At 43.0% G+C, this 20,174-nt stretch overlaps 2 protein-coding genes across 2 annotated transcripts in view; both read left to right on the top strand.

Annotated features, from left to right (window-relative positions):
* Window positions 1–20,174, top strand: part of LOC132765835 (zinc finger protein 585A-like) — a 58,900-nt gene that overhangs the window by 37,095 nt on the left and 1,631 nt on the right. The gene's annotated exons all lie outside the window — the stretch shown is intronic.
* On the top strand, window positions 865–9,741 carry LOC132766209 (zinc finger protein 420-like). Its single transcript, XM_060760585.2, has 3 exons — window positions 865–940; window positions 2,160–2,277; window positions 6,103–9,741. Exons 2-3 carry the CDS (start codon window positions 2,199–2,201, stop codon window positions 7,896–7,898), a joined length of 1,875 nt encoding a protein of 624 aa, XP_060616568.2. The 5' UTR covers window positions 865–940; window positions 2,160–2,198; the 3' UTR covers window positions 7,899–9,741.

Here is a 20,174-nt window from a genome sequence, read left to right as displayed (position 1 = left end):
TAATATTTAATTTATAAATTAAAAAATCAATTATATATTGATGATATAATGATATAATACGTATTTTATGTAATTAATTATATACGAATTATATAAAATATTAATTATATTTTAAAATATAATTTAAAATATTAAATTATATATATATATAAATTAATATATAATATTTAATGTATAAATTAAAAATCAATTATATATTAATGATATAATGATATAACACATACTTTATATAATGAATTATATATGAATTATGTAAAATATTAATTATATTTTAAAATATAATATATATATATATAATTTAATATATAATATTTAATTTATAAATTAAAAATCAATTATATATTAATGATATAATGATATAACACATATTTTATGTAATTAATTATATACGAATTATATAAAATATTAATTATATTTTAAAATATAATTTAAAATATTATATATATTATATATAACATTTAATATATATATAAAATTAAATCTTTTCCTTACAAGCCTTTTGATTTGTATTGGAAACACATTATTAATATGATTTTGGATTATATATATATATATAAAATCCAAAATCATATTAATAATGTGTTTCCAATATATATATATATATATATATATATATATATATATATATATATATATATATAAATTTAATATATAATATATAAATTTATATATATATATATATATATATATATAATTTATTATTTATATTAACATATATTATATATAATATAATTTAATATTATATTATATATTATATATATAATATATAATATTATACACTCACACTAGAATAAATGATAAAACCTGGGGGAAGAGTCCCTAGATGTTGAGAAATAGAGAGGGAGGTCAAACGGGAGCCGGAAGTGTGTGTGCGGGGTTGGCCTCCCATCTTAGCCTTCCCTCTATGTCCCCGTGGTGAATGCCTTGACTGGGCCTCTGGGTGAGTCTCTTCTGCAAAATGATTTCCAAATGCAATCAAACTGATGGGCAGAAAGAGGTGCCAGGCCCCTTTGTTTGCATGCATATGGACACGTGTACCCCCCCAGACCTCCCCCTGCACCCCTTTCCTTGCATTGCAGAAAATAGGGCTTTTGGTGGGCTTTTCTCTGTTTTTTGCAGACATGGCTGTACTGTTTGCATTGTTGCAAGGACTGCAATTCTATAAGGGAGTGTTTGGGTGCAAAAGAGATCCATTTTTGCAAATCTAGACCAGTGCACTAGTTCCTAAGTCTCCTAATAAATAATAATAATAATAATAATAATAATAATAGATTTAATAATAAAATTCCATATAATAATAACATTTAATATAATAATGTATGTTATAAATATAAATTTATTACATAATAATAATATTTTTATTATGTTACATAATTATGTAATAAATAATTCATATATAACGGATAACATATAATAATTAATATTAATAAATATATTATAATAAATAATTTATATAATAACTTAAATAATGAATATAAACAATTTATATAAGAAATATAAATATAATAATTCTATATTATTCTAATATAATTTAATATAATAATTTAATGTATTTATTTATAGAATAATTAATATTAATAAAATATATTATATATTGATAATAAGTAATAAAAATTATATAATAACTTAAATAATGAATATAAACAACTTATATAAGAAATATAAATAAATTCCATATAATTTTAATAATATTTAATATAATTTAATGTATTTATTTATAGAATAATTAATATTAGTAAAATATATTATATATTGATAATAAGTAATAAATAATTTATATAATAACTTAAATAATGAATATAAACAATTTATATAAGAAATATAAATATAATAATTGTATATAATTTTAATAATAATATTTAATATAAAAATTTAATGTATTTATTTATAGAATAATTAATATTAATAAAATATATTATATATTGATAATAAATAATAAATCATTTATACAGTATAATAAATAACAAATATAAACAATTTATATAATAAATATAATAATTGCATATCCTTTTAATAATAATATTTAATATAATAATTTACCGTATTTATTTATTTACCGTATTTAATGAACAGGACCAGGTCCAGGATTGAAAACATTTGCCGGTTCTCATTCCAGCATCGTGAGCATTTTCATGGCGTCTTCTTTCTGATGTTTCCAGGTTTTCTGGCTCCGTTGACTTTGGATAGATGCGGGTTTCATGGAGGAGGAAAGGGAAGCCGGTCCTTTGAAGGAGGAAGTCATGGAAGGAAGTGACGTGGGAAATGTTCCCTTTCCAGGTATGGATCTGCCTTTTGCCCCTTAGTTTGAGCGGTGCTTTAATTTAATATAGGTATGTATTTATTTATTTATATCCCATTTTATCTCTCTATAAAGTGGCTCACAATCAAAAGCATTGCAACTTGAAATATACAATAATAAAACAGTGGTGGAGGCTCCTTCTTTGGAAGCTTTTAAACAGAGGCTGAATGGCCATCTGTCAGGGGTGATTTGAATGCAACATTCCTGCTTCTTGGCAGAATGGGGTTGGACTGGATAATGGCCCATGAGGTCTCTTCCAACTCTAGGATTCTAGGATTCTATGATTCTAACAGTATGCCATTATATATTATTATATATTATCAGTCATAATTATATTTAATATATTACTATTACTATGTTGCAATATTATGTTTGTCTTGTCAGTGTATAAATGGCATTGAATGTTTGCCGTATATGTGTGTCCTGTATTTATTTATCGTATAAGAAGCAATCCAAATGTACAGTTGTAGTGCATTTAAAAAACAAAAAGTTTGAAAACTTGGCATTCTATTAAATGTTCTTTGACCAGTATCTCGCCCAGACCAAAACAAACAGACAAAACACTAAATTTGCAGGCTTGGTAGTAGATTAAATGTCCTTTGAGCAGTATCTGGCCACTTGGAGTGCTTCTGGTGTTGCCGCAAGAAGGTCCTCCCTTGTGCATCATGTGGCAGGGCTCAGGTTGCATTGCAGCAGGTGGTCAGTGGTTTGTTCTTCTCCACACTCGCATATCGAGGATTCCACTTTGTGGCCCCATTTCTTAAGGTTGGCTCTGCATCTCGTGGTGCCAGAGCACAGTATGTTCAGCGCCTTTCAAGTCGCCCAGTCTTCTGTGTCTCTCATTTGGTATCAGCCATTGGTTGAGGTTCTGGGTTTGAGCCTGCCACTTTTGGACTCTCGCTTGCTGAGGTGTTCCAGCGAGTGTCTCTGTAGATCTTAGAAAACTATGTCTGGATGTAAGTCGTTGACGTGCTGGCTGATACCCAAACGGGATGAGCTGGAGATGTCTCTGCCTTGGTCCTTTCACTATTGGCTGCTACTTCCCGGTGGATGTCAGGTGGTGCAATACCGGCTAGACAGTGTAGTTTCTCCAGTGGTATGGGGCACAGACACCCCGTGATAATGCAGCATGTCTCATTAAGAGCCACATCCACTGTTTTAGCGTGGTGAGATGTGTTCCACACTGGGCATGCATACTCAGCAGCAGAGTAGCACAGCGCAAGGGCAGGTGTCTTCACTGTATCTGGTTGTGATCCCCAGGTTGTGCTAGTCAGCTTTCGTATGATATTGTTTCTAGCACCCACTTTTTGCTTGATGTTCAGGCAGTGCTTCTTGTAGGTCAGAGCACAGTCCAAAGTTACTCCTCCCAGGTATTTGGGTGTGCTGCAATGCTCCCGTGGGATTCCTTCCCAGGTAATAATCCTCAGAGCTCGGGATGCTTGTCCCTTTCTTTAATGCCACTGTGGCACATTTGTCTAGGCTGAACTACATACGGATGTCAGTGCTGAAGATTCTGATTGTGTCGGTCAGTGACTCAATTTCAGTTTCTAATTTTCCGTAAAGCTTTAGATCATCCATGTACAGTAAGTGGGAAACTTTTGGTGAATTTCTTGCTATTTAGTAGCCTAGGTTTGTTTTCTGTAGAATTACTGACAGTGGGATCATTGCAATGTATTATTATTACTAGCCATCCCCTGCCAGGCGTTGCTGTGGCCCAGTCTGTTGATCTGGAAAATAAATTAATGAGAAAGTGTTGGTTTCTAATATATGTAATTTCTTTATGCTTGTGGGTAAACAGTATTTCTTGCTGCTTCTTTGTCAGTGTTGATGTGGAGAGTGCCTGGTTTGCCTACTCTGGAACATACAAGATATCATTGTCCTTCTTTAAGGGTCCCTTTCAAATCTATGATACTATATCTCTCTCTGTGTGTGAATCATATCTATCTGACTGTCTGTCTGCCTGTCTATATCTATGACTGGATGGCTCTTTGTCAGGAGAGCTTTGTTTACGTTTTTTTGCCCTTATGAAGGGAGTTGGACTGGATGGCCTTAAGTATTTTCTGTTGGTCGTGGGTGTTCTATGTGGGAAGTTTGCCCCAATTCTGTCATTGGTGGGGTTCAGAATGCTCTGATTGTAGGTGAACTATAAATCCCAGTAACTACAACTCGCAATTGTGAAGGTCTATTTTCCCCAAACTCTATCTGTGCTCATATTTGGGCATATTGAGTATTCGTGTAGTGTTTGGTCCAGATCCATCACTGTTTGAGTTCACAGTGCTCTCTGGATGTAGGTGAACTACAACTCCCAAACTCAAGGTCAATACCCACCAAACCCTTCCAGTATTTTCTGTTGGTCAGAGGAGTCCTGTGTGCCAAGTTTGGTTCAATTCCATCTTGGTGGAGTTCAGAATGCTCTTTGATTGTAGGTGAGCTATAAATCCCAGCAACTACAACTCCCAAATGACAAAATCAATTTTTTGAGTGAAGGACATACATTGGGTTGTTAGGTGTCTTGTGTCCAAATTTGGTGTCAATTTGTCCAGTGGTTTTTGAGTTCTGTTCATTCCACAAACAAACATTACATTTTTATTTATATAGATTACTAGCTGTACCCGCCACGCGTTGCTGTGGCCAACTTTCCTCCCTCTTTCTCTCCTTCCTTTCTCTTCCTTCCCTTTCTTTCCTTCCCTCTTTTTCTTTCCCTTCTTCTTTCTTCCTTCTCTACCTGTTCCTTTGCTCTTTGTTCCATCCCTCCTTGTCTCTTTCCTTCCTTCCCTCTTTCTCTCTTTCATCCTTCTCTCCTTCCTTCCCTCTTTCACTTTTTTATTTCATTCTCTCCCTCCTTCTCTCCTTCCTTCCTTCTCTGCCCTTCTTTCTTTCCTTCTTTCTCTCCTTCCCTCCTTCTTTCCCTTCTTCTTTCCCTCTTTCTCTCCCTCCTTCTCTCTTTCATTCCTTTTTTACCCTTCTTTGTTTCCTTCTTTATCTCCTTCCCTCCTTCTTTCCCTCCATCTCTCCTTCCTACCTTCTCTACCCTTTTCTTTCCTTCCTTCTCTCCTTCCCTCCTTCTTTCCCTCCTTCTCTCCTTCCTTCCTTCACTACCCTTTTCTTTCACAATACCGAAAGGAAAGGTCAGTGGGCACCAAACCGTTGCAGTATTATCTGTTGGTCATGGGAGTTCAGTGTGCCAAGTGTGGTTCAAAACCGTAAATCCCAGAAATGAGGAGTACATTGTTAAAAAAGTGAAACAGCAGCGGGCAGGAGAACCAGTTATGAGAGACCCACCTCCCACTGGGCAGGTTTGGAGGCTGCCGAAGGCAAGAGGGGCGCCGGGCCGCGGCAGAAATCGAGGCCCGCAGCTTCCATGCCCTCCCCGGCCATTAGTGCTTACATTGGCTTGGTGGGCTTTCTCAGGCTGGGCTCGTCTGTGTATCTGAGGCAGCGGCGGGAGCGATGGGGTAGAGGGAGGCAGCAGGAGGAGTGCGCATGCGGAGGGCGACTTGGGCGCGGGGGAAGCTGGGAAATGGAGTCCTTCCTCATCGTATTCCTCCCGAGGCCTCTGCGCATGCTCTGTATTTTTCGGGTATTGTGCGTTTGTGTTGTTGCGTATTGGTGTTTTGAGGGTTGTTGGTCATACCTTGGGGGAAGAGGTATTAGCAGGCCAAATTTGGTGAGATTTCGTCTGGTGGTTTCTCCGTTTTTGACCGCCTAAGGACGCCCTTCAGATTCTTATATATATAGATTATTATTATTATTATTATTATTATTCCAACTCTTTATCCGATGTTTTCTGGTTGTCCCAACAGGTGAAGGACACGATTGCCATCCTTCAACGAAGCCATATTGGGTTTCTCCAGAGACCATCAAGCAGGAAGTGAAGGAAGAGGTCTTTGAGGACCAAGAGGAGCCTAAGAAGGAAGAAGCTCAACCAAAGAGAGGAAGGAAGAGAAAGATAATTTCTAGGCAGGCTGGTGATTTCTGCCAAGTCCCCGTCCAGCAACAACATCCAAAGAGTGAGGGTCCTTCATGTGGGAAGACCTTCTGCTCCAAACTGAACCTTGACTCACATCATAGAAGCCGTGCAGTGCAGAAATCCTGCAAGTGCAAGGATTGTGAAAAGAGCTTCCTCAGTGTCGCACGGCTTAATTTGCACCTGAGAATTCACCTGAGAGCGCAGAAACCTTATAAATGCACAGAATGTGTGAAGAGCTTCAGTCACAAGGCCAGTCTCGCTCAGCATCAGAAAACCCACCGTGGGAATAAAAGATTTACGTGCCTGAGATGTCAAAAGAGCTTTGATAGTCGAGCCAGCCTCAGAGCACACAAGGAAGCCCACATCTTCACATGTCTGGAGTGTGGAAAACATTTCAGCCTCAATGTGTACCTGACTTTGCATGAGCGAACACACACCGGGGAAAGGCCATTTACGTGCCCGCAATGTGGGAAGAGCTTTCTCCAGAGAGGCCACCTGAGGGTGCACCTGAGGACCCACACAGGGGAGAAGCCGCACCAATGCGACACGTGCGGAAAGAGCTTTGGCCAAAAGGCGCATTTCGCGTTGCACCAGAGGATCCACACGGGAGAGAAGCCCTACAAATGCCCGGCGTGCGGGAAGGACTTCCGCTACAGCATCAACCTGGCCGAACACCAGAGAGTCCACACGGGGGAAAAGCCGTACAAGTGCTTCGAGTGCGGAAAGAGCTTCAGTTGCCGCTCAAATATGAATTCGCACCGAAAAACTCACACGGGAGAGAAGCCGTACAAATGCATGGAGTGCGGGAGGAAATTCAGCCATAGCGCCAGCCTCATCCAGCACCATCGGATCCACACTGGAGATAAACCCTTTTTCTGTTTGCGGTGCGGGAAGAGTTTCAGGACGAGCACCGGTCTCAGTTTGCACGAGAAAGTTCACACTCCGCTGAAGGCGTATTCGTGCCTGGAGTGCGGCAAATCCTTCCTGTACAGGTCGTATTTGATGACACATAAGCGGATCCACTCGGGGGAAAAACCGTTCCAATGCTTGGAGTGTGGAAAGGCCTTCCACCAGCAACCACACCTCGTGACGCATCAAAGGACCCATACCGGGGAGAAACCGTTCCAATGCGCCGAGTGCGGGAAGAGATTCAGCCAGAGCTCGCACCGCAATTTCCACCAGCGGATCCACACGGGAGAGAGACCCTTTAAATGCTTGACCTGCGGGAAGAGCTTTGTGAGTAGAAGAAACCTGACTTCCCACCAGCGGACCCATACGGGGGAGAAGCCCTTCCAGTGCTTTGAGTGTAAGAAGAACTTCAGCCACAAGTCAGCCCTCCGCATCCATCACCGAACACACACGGGGGAGAAACCGTATCCTTGCTTGGAGTGCGGAAAGACCTTCAATTGCAGTTCAAGCCTGACCACCCACCAGAGAGTCCACACCGGGGAGAAGCCGTTCCAATGTTTGGAGTGTGGGAAGAGCTTTGCGACCGCCACAAACCTTGGGGTGCACAAGAGAGTCCACAGTAGAGTGAAGCCGTATGAATGCTTGGAATGTGGGAAAAGCTTCCGGTGGAGCAGCCAGTTTGCATCCCATCAAAAGACACACTTGAAGGGAGGAATCTGAAACAATGGGACCACCTCAGAAAATTTCAAGGCTAGTCTTTTGTTATTGGCATAATGGATTGCAGTTACAGTTAGTCCACCACATTTGTGGGTCTGTCTTTTATGCATTTGGTGACTTTTATGAACATTTTCTTCCTAGGACTGCCTAGGTGCTCCACTGTGACTTTGCCAGGGCTCTGCCACTACGCAGGCAGAGGTGAACCAAACAAACATCCCGCTTGTGTCAAACTGTTTACTTTCTGGTTGTTTTCATAGTTCAAATGTAAAACATAAAGATAGCACTCAGCCACAGAATATAAAACAAGGACTGCTAGCAAACGCTGACGCAGGTTCAAGAGAACACCGTAGTCAAAGGGTCCAGTCTAGTGGTCAAACACCGAGAGTTCAATGAATAAAGTCCAAGGATCAAGAGTCTATACCATAGTCAAAAGCCAATCCTGAGATTCAAGGTTCCAGAGTTTCAAGAGTTCAGGAGACAGATCAGGATACCAAAAATCAACAAACTTAAGGGGAGGAAACAGTTGAGCATCCACCACCAAAATAGGACAAATACTTTTCTCCAAACATCAGTCTCAGGACTAGCTTCTTATAACCAATAAACCCCAGCTTGCCATAGATGCAGGCGAAACGTCAGGAGAGAATGCCTCTAGACCATGGCCATATAGCCCGAAAAAAACCTACAACAACCCAGTGATTCCGGCCATGAAAGCCTTCGACAATACATTAAAATTAATATAGTGTCTCTACTTTGCGGATTTTCACATATCACGGGTGGCCCTGGAATGGAACAGCCACGATAAGCGAGGGAACACTGTATCTTAAGTTTGTAATGTCCACCATCAAGTGAGGGAAGCACAGGAAGGCCTCAATGGTTCTTCTACTCTTAGTTGAGACATTTTTATGGCTCGGTGTACAGAAATTGCATAGAAAGAGCAACTAAACCCTATCCAGAAGCAGTATGTTTAATGGAGTGGGATTCCTCCAGGACCTGAAATGGCCACTTGTGTCACCGGACAAGTGGGCCAGAGGATTCAGTATTATACTCTTTCCATTCGAAATGAACAACGTTAAATGCATGGTTACGATATACTACATCCATTGCTTTGGAGAGACATATTTTTGGGTATTCCCTTGTTCAAAAGCTCTAAATTATAACCATGTTCCACACTTTTGGTTCCTGGTCTGCTCTTTCAACTCCTGCAGCTATTTTGGATCTTGGTTATCACTATCTAGTGCAATTGTTCCCAACTTTTGATGCTCCGGGTGTTTTGGACTTCAGCTCCCACAATTCCTAACAGCTCGTAAGATGGCTGGGATTTCTGGGAGTTGAAGTCCAAAACACCTGAAGGACCAAAGTTAGGACCCACTTATCTAGTGTTCATTCTTGCTTTTGCATACTAAAATCCCCCCAAATTTCACTTCTCCAACCGATTCCATTTTCCAGGTCCCTAACCAAAAAGTGGGCGTTTCCTATTTTGACTTTTTGGTTTGTGATGCCTGTCAATTTCTATCTCTCTTATTTTTATACCTGCTCTAATTTCCCCCTCCCTACCTGTCCACGTTAATCCAATTCTTGTGTATTTTCATGTGTAAGCAAAAATAGAAACTTGCCATAAACTGCCCAATTCTTTTAACGTTTTAACTGTTTATTATTATTAGATTTATTAGCTAAATGTGCCCTAAATGTTTTATATGTGTGCCTAAATTTCAATTTTGTTGTTTATTTTATTGTTCATGATCTGATCCGTTTGTTACGTATTGTCGACATTGAATGTTTGCCAATCATTTCTGTTGTAGACTGCCCTGAGTCCTCTCGGGGGAATAAAAGGTAAAGGTAAAGGTTTTCTCCTGACATTAAATTTAGTTGTGTCTGACTCTAGGCGGGTGTCACGTTGCCAGGGCTCTGCCTTATTTAGGTAGAGATGAACTAAACTCCCAGTTTTATCAAACAGTTTAATTAAAACAGCTCCTCCTACAACCGCTACCCGAGGGACTTCTCCCATTGCCAGAACTAGATCTGGACCTGATGGAGGCCAGCCTGAGTCATTCTGTGGGAAAGTCAAGTCATAGAATCATAGAATCATAGAATCAAAGAGTTGGAAGAGACCTCATGGGCCATCCAGTCCAACCCCATTCTGCCAAGAAGCAGGAATATTGCATTCAAATCACCCCTGACAGATGGCCATCCAGCCTCTGCTTAAAAGCTTCCAAAGAAGGAGCCTCCACCACACTCCGGGGCAGAGAGTTCCACTGCTGAACGGCTCTCACAGTCAGAAAGTTCTTCCTAATGTTGGTCATGGAAGTCCTGTATGCCATGTTCAGTTCAATTCCATCATTGGTGGAGTTCAGAATGCTCTTTGATTGTTAGTGGACTATAAACCCCAACAACTACAACTCCCAAATGTCAAGGTCTATTTTCCCCAAGGTAAAGGTAAAGGTAGTCCCCTGACATTGTCCAGTCATGTCTGACTCTGGGGTGTGGTGCTCATCTCCATTTCTAAGCCGAAGAGCCAGCGTTGTCCGTAGACACCTCCAAGGTCATGTGGCCAGCATGACTGCATGGAGCGCCGTTACCTTCCCGCCGGAGCGGTACCTATTGATCTACTCACATTTGCATGTTTTCGAACTGCTAGGTTGGCAGAAGCTAGGGCTGACAGCGGAAGCTCACGCCGCTCCCCGGAATCGAACCTGCGACCTTTCAATCAACAAGCTCAGCAGCTCAGTGCTTTAACCCACTGCGCCACCGGGGGCTCCCAGATGTCAAGGTCTATTTTCCCCAAACTCTAACAGTATTCACATTTGGGCCTATTGAGTATTCGTGCCAAGTTTGGTCCAGATCCATCATTGTTTGAGTCCACAGTGCTCTCTGGATGTAGGAGAACTACAACTCCCAAACTCAATGTCCACCAGTCCCTTCCAATATTTTCTGTTTGTCATGGGAGTTCAGTGTGCCAAGTTTGGTTCAATTGCATTGGTGGAGTTCAGAATGCTCCTTAATTGTAAGTGAACTATAAATCCCAGCAACTACAACTCCCAAATGTCAAGATTCTATTTTCCCCAAACTCCACCAGTGTTCACATTTGGGCATATTGAGTATTCGTGCCAAGTTTAGTCCAGATCCATCATTGTTTGAGTCCACAATGCTCTCTGGATGTAGGTGAACTACAACTCCCAAACTCAATGTCCACCAATCCCTTCCAGTATTTTCTGTTTGTCATGGGAGTTCAGTGTGCCAAGTTTGGTTCAATTGCATTGTTGGTGGAGTTCAGAATGCTCCTTAATTGTAAGTGAACTATAAATCCCAGCAACTACAACTCCCAAATGTCAAGATTCTATTTTCCCCAAACTCCACCAGTGTTCACATTTGGGCATATTGAGTATTCGTGTAGAGTTTGGTCCTGATCCATCATTGTTTGAGTCCACAGTGATCTCTGGAGGTAGGTGAACTACAACTCCAAAACCCAAGGTCAATGCCCAGCAAACTTTCCTAATGCTGCAGCCTCGTAATATAGTTTCTCATGTTGTGTTTACCCCCAAAAATAACATTATTTTTGTTGCTACTTTATCACTGTAATTTGCACTGTTACGAATTGTAATGCAAATATCTGATATGCAGGATGTGTTTTCATTCACTGGACTAAATTTGGCACAAATACCTGATACACCCAAATTCAAATACTGATGGGGTTGGGTTGATTGATTTTGTCATTTGGGAGTTGTAGTTGCTGGGATTTATAATTCACCTACAATCAAAGGGCATTCTGAACTCCACCAACGATGGAATTGAACTAAATCTGGCACATAGAACTCCCTGACCAGGAGAAAATACTGGACCAAACTTGGCACGAATACTCAATATGCCCAAATGTGAACCGTGGTGGAGTTTGGGGAAAATAGACCTTGGCATTTGGGTGTTGTAGTTGCTGGGATTTATAGTTCACCTACAGTCAAAGGGCATTCTGAACTCCACCAACGATGGAATTGAACCAAACTTGGCACACAGATTTCTCATGACCAACACAAAAAACTGGATGGGTTTAGTGGGTTGCAAAACCTTGAGTTTTGGAGTTGTAGTTTACCTACATTCATAGAGCACTGCTGGCTCAAAAAATGATGGATCTGGACCACACTTGTCATAAATACTCAATATGCCCGGATGTGAACACTGTGGAGTCTGGGGAAAATAGACCTTGCCATTTGGGGATGGTCCAGCCTGCATGAGATGTGCCGGTACAGACGGAGAAAGAGCCTGACAGTCTTGGGTTAGGTTTCTCAAGGGAGTCCAGGTCAGAATGTGAAAAGAATGTTTTAGTTGGGGATCCAGGGAGGATGCCTTTTTTGATAGGAGTCAGATTTGTCAACAAAGACATCTGGCCGGGGAGAAGCGCTGCTCTCAAAGATTAATTGACAAGAGGGTTCCTTCAAGAGAGATATTGACAAGCTGGAATGTGTCCAGAGGAGGGCGACTCAAATGATCAAGGGTCTGGAGAACAAGCCCTATGAGGAGCGGCTTAAGGAGCTGGGCATGTTTAGCCTGAAGAAGAGAAGACTGAGAGGAGATATGAAGGCTGAGAGGAGCCATGTATAAATATGTGAGAGGAAACCACAGGGAGGAAGGAGCAAGCTTGTTTTCTGCTTCCCTGGAGACTAGGACGCAATGGAGCAACTACAAGAGAGAAGATTCCATCTGAACATGAGGAAGAACTTCCTGACTGTGAGAGCCGTTCAGCAGTGGAACTCTCTGCCCCAGGGTGTGGTGGAGGCTCCTTCTTTGGAGGCTTTCAAACAGAGGCTGGATGGCCATCTGTCAGGGGTGCTTAGAATGCAATATTACTGCTTTTTGGCAGAATGGGGTTGGACTGGATGGCCCAGGAGGTCTCTTCCAACTCTATGATCCTGAGTTTTCTCAAGGGAAAAGGCATGGGATTGTGACTATATATGAGGGCAACTGAGATTGTGTCTTCAGAAAAACCCACGTTTGGTTTAGACAGCAATCCCTGTCTCATGTTTAAGTTTCTTGTGCCTGTCAGGAGTCAGTTTCTGATGGCATGAAGGCATCACAAATTCCCTCTGTGACATCCTGACTGAATCCATTCTCTCTGTGACATTCTGAAGCCAGCAGAGACGGCTGGGAACCATGTTATGGAACTTGTGAAGCAACAAGTTCTAATAAGGGAACTGAGAAGAGGGGGGAGATGGGCAGGAAAGGTGTATAAAAGGAAGTGATGGTGGGGAAAAGTCAGCTGCGGAGATACAAGCAATATATCCATTTCAAGGCAAGCCGGCTTGTGAGTGATTATTTACTATTGCTATTTAGATCCTACAGTCTGACAGTGCCTTGGGTTTACATTCATGTTGAGATTCCTGTAACTTTTCATGCCTTGGATTTAATGCTCAAGTGCTGTTCCTGTATTTTCATGTGTCTTTGGTTTTGCCGTCCTGGATTATTTTGGAATCACAGACTTGTTACCTTTGGATCTTGTCATGGTTTTGGGTATTCCTGTTTCCTGAAATTGATGTCTGGATTCTTGTTTTCTGTGTTTAATTGACTCTTTTTATGGACATTATACTACTTTTGATCATTTTTTATGCATTATTTATTCTTCTGTAAGTTGTTTTGCTTATACTGAACTCTGGTGTGTGCTATTGGTTCAGAGGTGCTTTCCCAGCCCTGGTGTGCGACAAGATGATCCCCACCCATGTCATCCCAAGAGGAAAGTAAAGATCTCCCACAAAAATACCTGTGCCTGCAACTATTTATTTATTTATTATTTACCGTATTTATATACCGCCTTTCTCAGCCCAAAGGCGACTCAAGACGGTTTACATTCAGCACAGTTAGGTGCCTCCCAATATATAAAACACAATAAAAACATTAGCCTCAATAGAAACGTCAGTAGAAACATAAATCGTTAACGTCTCCTTACTGAAATCACTATTCCATCGCATCGTCAGTCGTTCTGTGGTTTGTCATTGTCTGATTACATTGCATTTGCAAATGCCTGCTCAAAAAAGCCAGGTTTTCACCTTTTTGCGAAATGTTAAGAGGGAAGGGGAAGATCTAATATCCCCAGGAAGGGTGTTCCATAGCCGAGGGGCCACCACTGAGAAGACCCTGTCTCTTGTTCCCGCCAAACGCAATGCCTTCTCTCCTCTCCAATCCCTTTCCCAAATGATTTTCCCATCTCGTGATCTTTGCAAACTTCTGGAATGTATGCTGTGTTTCTGCATTTCGTATTGTTCTCCTCTTTGCCCTGGGGCTGGGATGGGGGGCTCCTTCCTTAGAGTCCTTGCAGGTAGAGAAAGGCCGACCCTCCCTTCCAATGCACCCCAACCCTTTCAATGCCTCCTCCCCTTCTTTCTGACCTTCTTTTTGGTCTTTGCACCCACAGGCTCCCTTGGCAGTGAGAAACGCACACAGTTACAAGTGGTTTTCCATTCCAAACCTGGTTCGGTCGCCATTGTGAATGACAAGGTAAGCGCTCAGTCTCCAAACCTCCCACTTCTGACTTTCCCTTAAGGTAGAGGTAAAGTTTTTCCCCTGACATTAAGTCCAGCTGGGACTGTGGTGCTCATCTCACTTCTAAGCCAAAGAGCCAGTGTTGTCCGTCTCCAAGCAGTACTCAAGGACCATCTACCCACAGTACACCCCGAAAATGTTGAGGAACATTGGAACAAACTGAAGGCCTCCATCATCCAAGCCTGCGAAGAAACTATTGGATATCAAACCAAGAAACATCAAGACTGGTTTGACGAAAATGACATCGAGATCCAACAGCTAATTGACAAGAAAAGGAAAGCCTTCCAAACTTGGCAGAGAGACATCAACTGTGCTGCTAAGAAAAAAATCTACGCCAGTGCAAAAGCTGAGGTCCAAAGAAGGACAAGAGAACTCAAGAACATCTGGTGGACAAAGAAGGCTGAAGAAATCCAACACCTGGCAGATACCCATGATGCTCAGGGATTTTTCAAAGCCACAAAGGTCATCTATGGACCAAGAAACCATGGCATACAGCCTCTCCGCTCATCAGATGGAACCACACTCCTGAAGGACCAAAAATCAATCGCACTACGTTGGAAAGAACACTACCAAAGCCTCCTGAACCGCAGCTCCAATGTGGCCGAAGAGACACAGCAGCCAGGCACTCGTCCAGCACCCGAGGGGCTTCCTTGGAGTTAGGTGGAAATGAGTGGTAGAGTTGTGTGTCATCTGCGTAGAGATGGCACCCAACTCCAAAACTCCGGATGACCTCTCCCAGCTATTTCATGTAGATCAGTGTTTCTCAACCTGGGGGTCGGGACCCCTGTGGGGGTCGCGAGGGAGTGTCAGAGGGGTCGCCAAAGACCATCAGAAAACATTGTATTTTCTGTTGGTCATGGGGGTTCTGTGTGGAAAGTTTGGTCCAATTCTATCATTGGTGGGGTTCAGAATGCTATTTCATTGTGGGTGAACTATAAATCCCAACAACTACAACTCCCAAATGGCAAGGTCTATTTTCTCCAAACTCTACCAGTGTTCACATTTGGGCATATTGAGTATTTGTGCCAAGTTTGATCCAGATCCCAATATTTTCTCTTGGTCATGGGAATTCTGTGTGCCATGTTTGATTCAATTCCATCATTGATGGAGTTCAGAAGGCTCTTTGATTTAAGGTGAACTATAAATCCCAGCAACTCCAGCATTACCAAAATGACAACGCCAGTTCCCTGCCAACCCCACCAGTATTCAAATTTTGGGCGTATCAGGTATTTGTGCCAAATTTGGTCCAGTGACCGAAAATACATCCTGCATATCAGATATTTGATACTAGAGACAAAGTGGAAGTCCTTTGGCCACATCATGAGGAGACAGGAAAGCCTAGAGAAGACAATGATGCTGGGGAAAGTGGAAGGCAAAAGGAAGAGGGGCCGACCAAGGGCAAGATGGATGGACGGCATCCTTGAAGTGACTGGACTGACCTTGAAGGAGCTGGGGGTGATGACGGCTGACAGGGAGCTCTGGCATGGGCTGGTCCAGGAGGTCACGAAGAGTCGGGGACGACTGAACGAATGAACAACAACATCAGATATTTATATTACAATTCATAACAGTATCAAAAGTAGCAACGAAAATAATGTTATGGTTGGAGGTCACCACAACATGAGGACCTGTACTAAGGGGTCACGGCATTAGGAAGGTTGAGAACCACTGATGTAGATGTTAAAAAGCATGGGAGACAAAATAGAGCTTTGCGGGACCCCACAGGTCAAAGGCCAGGGGTCCGAGCAGGCGTCTCCCAGCTTCACCATCTGGGACCGACCCTCCAGGAAGGACCAGAGCCACGACAAAACCGTGCCCCCAAGACCCATCCCAGAGAGTCGTCCCAGAAGGATACCATGATCGATGGTATTGAAAGCCGCTGAGATGTCCAAGAGAACCAACAGAGTCACATCCTAGTCTGCAGGAGCTGCCGCACTTCAGCCAGGTCTCCTCTGGCGACGACCCAGTGCAGCCTGGCCAGCTCTTTACTCTGGAGTTTTTGGTCCCCGCTTGACCCAAGGGCAGCAGCTCCGGTGGCTCTCTCTATTTCCTCCCAGTATCATCATCTTCCTCCTCCTCTTCTTTCTCCCACAGCCTCAAGAGGGAAAGCGGTAGAGGAAGGAAGGCAAGGAGGAAGGAAGGCAAGGAGGGTCGTGCAGGTAAAAGTGACCCTCTTGCTGGGGGAGGGTGGCATGGACGCCCGAGGAAAGGAGGGGAAAGAGGAGAGAAAAGAGAAGGCAAAGTGATAGAGAGGGAGGGAAGGCGAGGAGGAGTGGGACCATGCAGAGAAAACTGCGAAACAGCGAGTCCGCAGTAAGCGAACTGCGAAGGAGCGGGGAACATTGTATAGACAGACACACGGAGGCTATTCAACAATCCAGCTTCATGAGGGTATGCTTATGTTCTGGCCACCGGCAGAGTTGTCGCTTAACCGTCCACTTGTGATACCGTTGGAGTACTTCCTCATTCTTTTGCACACTGCTGGAGATTTTTATGGCATCATAAACTAGTTTATTTATTTATTTATTTTAAAGTTTTGTATACCAGCCTTCTCACCTCTCTTGAGGGACTCAGACCAGTTTCCAACCATAATATCACATAATTCATATTACAATAAAACCTTAAAACAGCAATTACATTCAATAACTGGTCAGTCGTCACACCAAAATCGTTGTTCATCATCCTCCCTCCATATCTCAGGGTATTGGCTCACTCGTCGAATGCCTGTCTCCTTAACCACGTCTTCACCTGTTTCCTAAATGTCAGGATAGAAGGGGCGGTTCTGATCTCCAGTGGAAGAGAGTTCCAGAGTTGAGGGGCCACCACCGAGAGCACTTGTCCCTCGTCCCCACCAGACACACTTGCGAGGCTGGTGCGACCAAGAGCAGGGCCTCTCCAGACGATCTTAATAATCTTGATGGTTCATAGGGGAGAATAGAGGAGTTACGTTAGCCTCCCCGCATAAAGCGGTACCAAAATTTCGTACTTGACAGATGCAACTGTCTTTCAGGCTGCAAAGGTAGACAACAAGCTGAACAAATGGTCGGGAGCTTACACCGATCAGGGCTGGCTTCGAACTCATGACCTTTTGGTTAGTAGTGATTTTTTAAAGCAGCTGAATCCCAACCAGCTGTGCCACAACCTGGTTATCCTATAAAGCTCTAAACCAGTGTTTCTCAACCTGGGATCCCCAGGTGTTTTTGGCCCTCAACTCCCAGAGATCCTAACAGCTGGTAAACTGGCTGGGATTTCTGGGAGTTGTAGACCAAAAACATCTGGGGACCCCAGGTTGAGAACCACTAAACTGTTCTGGCCCAGTTTACCTCTATGTATCTCCCTCTATGAACCATCAAGCACCCCAAGATTATCAGGAGAGGCCCTGCTCTTGGTCCCACCACCCTCGCAAGCGCGACTGGTGGGAGCCTTCTCAGTGGTGGCTCCTCACCTGTAGAATTTTAAATCTTGAATATTTATAATTGTTTTAATTGTTGTTTAGTTATGTTTGTTCATTCAAATAAACTATTATAAGCTGCCCTGAGCCCCCCCCCCTCCGGGGGGGGGGGGGTTTGAGAAGCACGGGGTATAAATGCTTGAAATATCTATCTATTTATTTATTTCCAACATTTGTACCCTGTCCATCACAACCCTTGAAGGAGGAGTCAGGGCGGCTTACAACGACAACAATTTGATGCCAACACATACAAAATACATACACAATATATCACATTTCATCTATATCTATAGTAAAAGTGAATGTTTGTTTGTATGTATATGTATGTATGCGGAGGGCGGAAGGGCGGAAGTGTATGTGGCAGCTTTCTGATTGGCTCTCACTTTCACAGGCCACAGAGACTTGCACGAGCGACAGACCTGGACCAAACTTAGCACACATAAACCCCATGATGCATTTAACGTCCTGGTGCGGTTTGGAAGTGGACAGACAATGGATGATGGGATTTGTAGTACTTTCAAACCCTTCGGTTCCCACTGTGGTCCCCAACAAAGACTGATGAAGACCAAACCTGGCACACAGAGCCCCAATGACCCACTCTACGTCCTACTGGAGGGTGGACCATGGATGATGGGAGTTGAAGTGCCTCCACTAGCTTGCCGAGACTGCTGCGATCCTCATCCAATGACTGATCAAGACCAAACTTGGCAAACATAACCCCCATGACCCCCTTTATGTGCCCTCGAGGTTTGGGGGAGGCTGGACAATGGATGGGATTTGTAGTACTTTCCAGCCCTTCGATTCCCACAGACTACTGTGGCCCCAACAAAGACCGATAAAGACCAAACTTGGCACACAGAGCCCTCATGACCCATTCTACATCCTGGTGCACTTTCGAGGAGGACAGACCATGGATGATGGGACTTCAGGTACCTCCACTCCCTACCCAAGACTACTGCAACCCCCATCTAATGACCGATCAAGACCAAACTTGGCACACAGAGTCCCCATGACTCACTCTACATCCTGGTGCTGTTTGGAGGAGGATGGACTGCAGATGATTGGACTCGCAGCACCTTCACTAACTTCCTGAGACCACTGCGAGCCATATAAATAACTGTTAAAGACCAAACTTGATAAACAATGTCTATCTCAAATAACCCGGGCAGCGCCGGGTCCCCAAGCTAGTATTAAATAAAACCATTAAGTTAAAATCCATTTAAAAACATTAACAACCATGTAGCCAAATCCAATCCAATTCAGGGTCCCAAGGCTTTGTCAGAGCCTGCCCATTGTCAGTTCACATAAACACTGCAATCGCTATCAAGCCTTCTCCCTGAATGCCTGGCCCCAGAACCATGATTTAAGCTTCTTCCTGAAGGAGAGGAGGGATGGAGCTGACCTAATCTTGCTAGGTAGGGTGTTCCAGAGGTGTGGGGGCCACCAACGAGAAGGCCCTGTCTCCCATCCTGTTGAGATTAACTTCACAATTCAGCACCAGATCAGTTGCACAACTTCAGCGTTTTCCAGTAGCTTCTTCCTGCACAGTATTTTCAGTCAACTGCTCCCACAGCCTGCAGTCACTCTGGAACCTTTTACAGACACTTGAGCACATGCCCGGCCATTGTCAGTTTTACCATTGTCTTTCCCCCAGTCAAGATGATATTACAAACTTACCACAGCATACAGTTATATCTTGTCTTAGCAGACAGGTTCTTTTAATCAATTACATATAGCCTTCGACGAACAACATCACAGCACAAGGAGAAATATACACTGTACATGACTTCCTTATATACAATTCTATACAATTACATATAGCAATCTCTGATTGGTTCCCAACTCATTAACTTAACTCAGACCCAGGATTACACCATTCACAATCACCTGGACTAGGCCAGAACACATTCCCCAAATGATTCCCTATATACAGTTAATGCATGACTCAGCATTTCCAATAGAAGCCCATTAGCAGTGCATGGCTCAGCTATATTACATTACAATACATTGTAAAACCTGACACATCCCCACCAAATGCATTCGCGAAGAAGACAGGACCGAGAGCAGGGCCTCCCTGGACGATCTTAAAGTCCGAGGCAGGATGTAGAGGGAGATACGTTCGGACAAGTAAACTGGGCCACAACCATACAGTGCTTTATAGGCCAAGACCAGCACTTTGAATTGTGCTCAGAAATGGACCGGGAGCCAGTGGAGCTGACACAACAAGAGGCTCCCTGTATATCGTTCCAGTTAGTAATCTGGCTGGTGCCCGTTGGACTAGTTGGAGTTTCTGAACAGTCTTCAAA

This window comes from Anolis sagrei, chromosome 2 (assembly GCF_037176765.1).
Source record: "Anolis sagrei isolate rAnoSag1 chromosome 2, rAnoSag1.mat, whole genome shotgun sequence".
Taxonomy (NCBI): domain Eukaryota; kingdom Metazoa; phylum Chordata; class Lepidosauria; order Squamata; family Dactyloidae; genus Anolis; species Anolis sagrei.
This window is presented reverse-complemented; position numbering and strand designations above follow the sequence as displayed.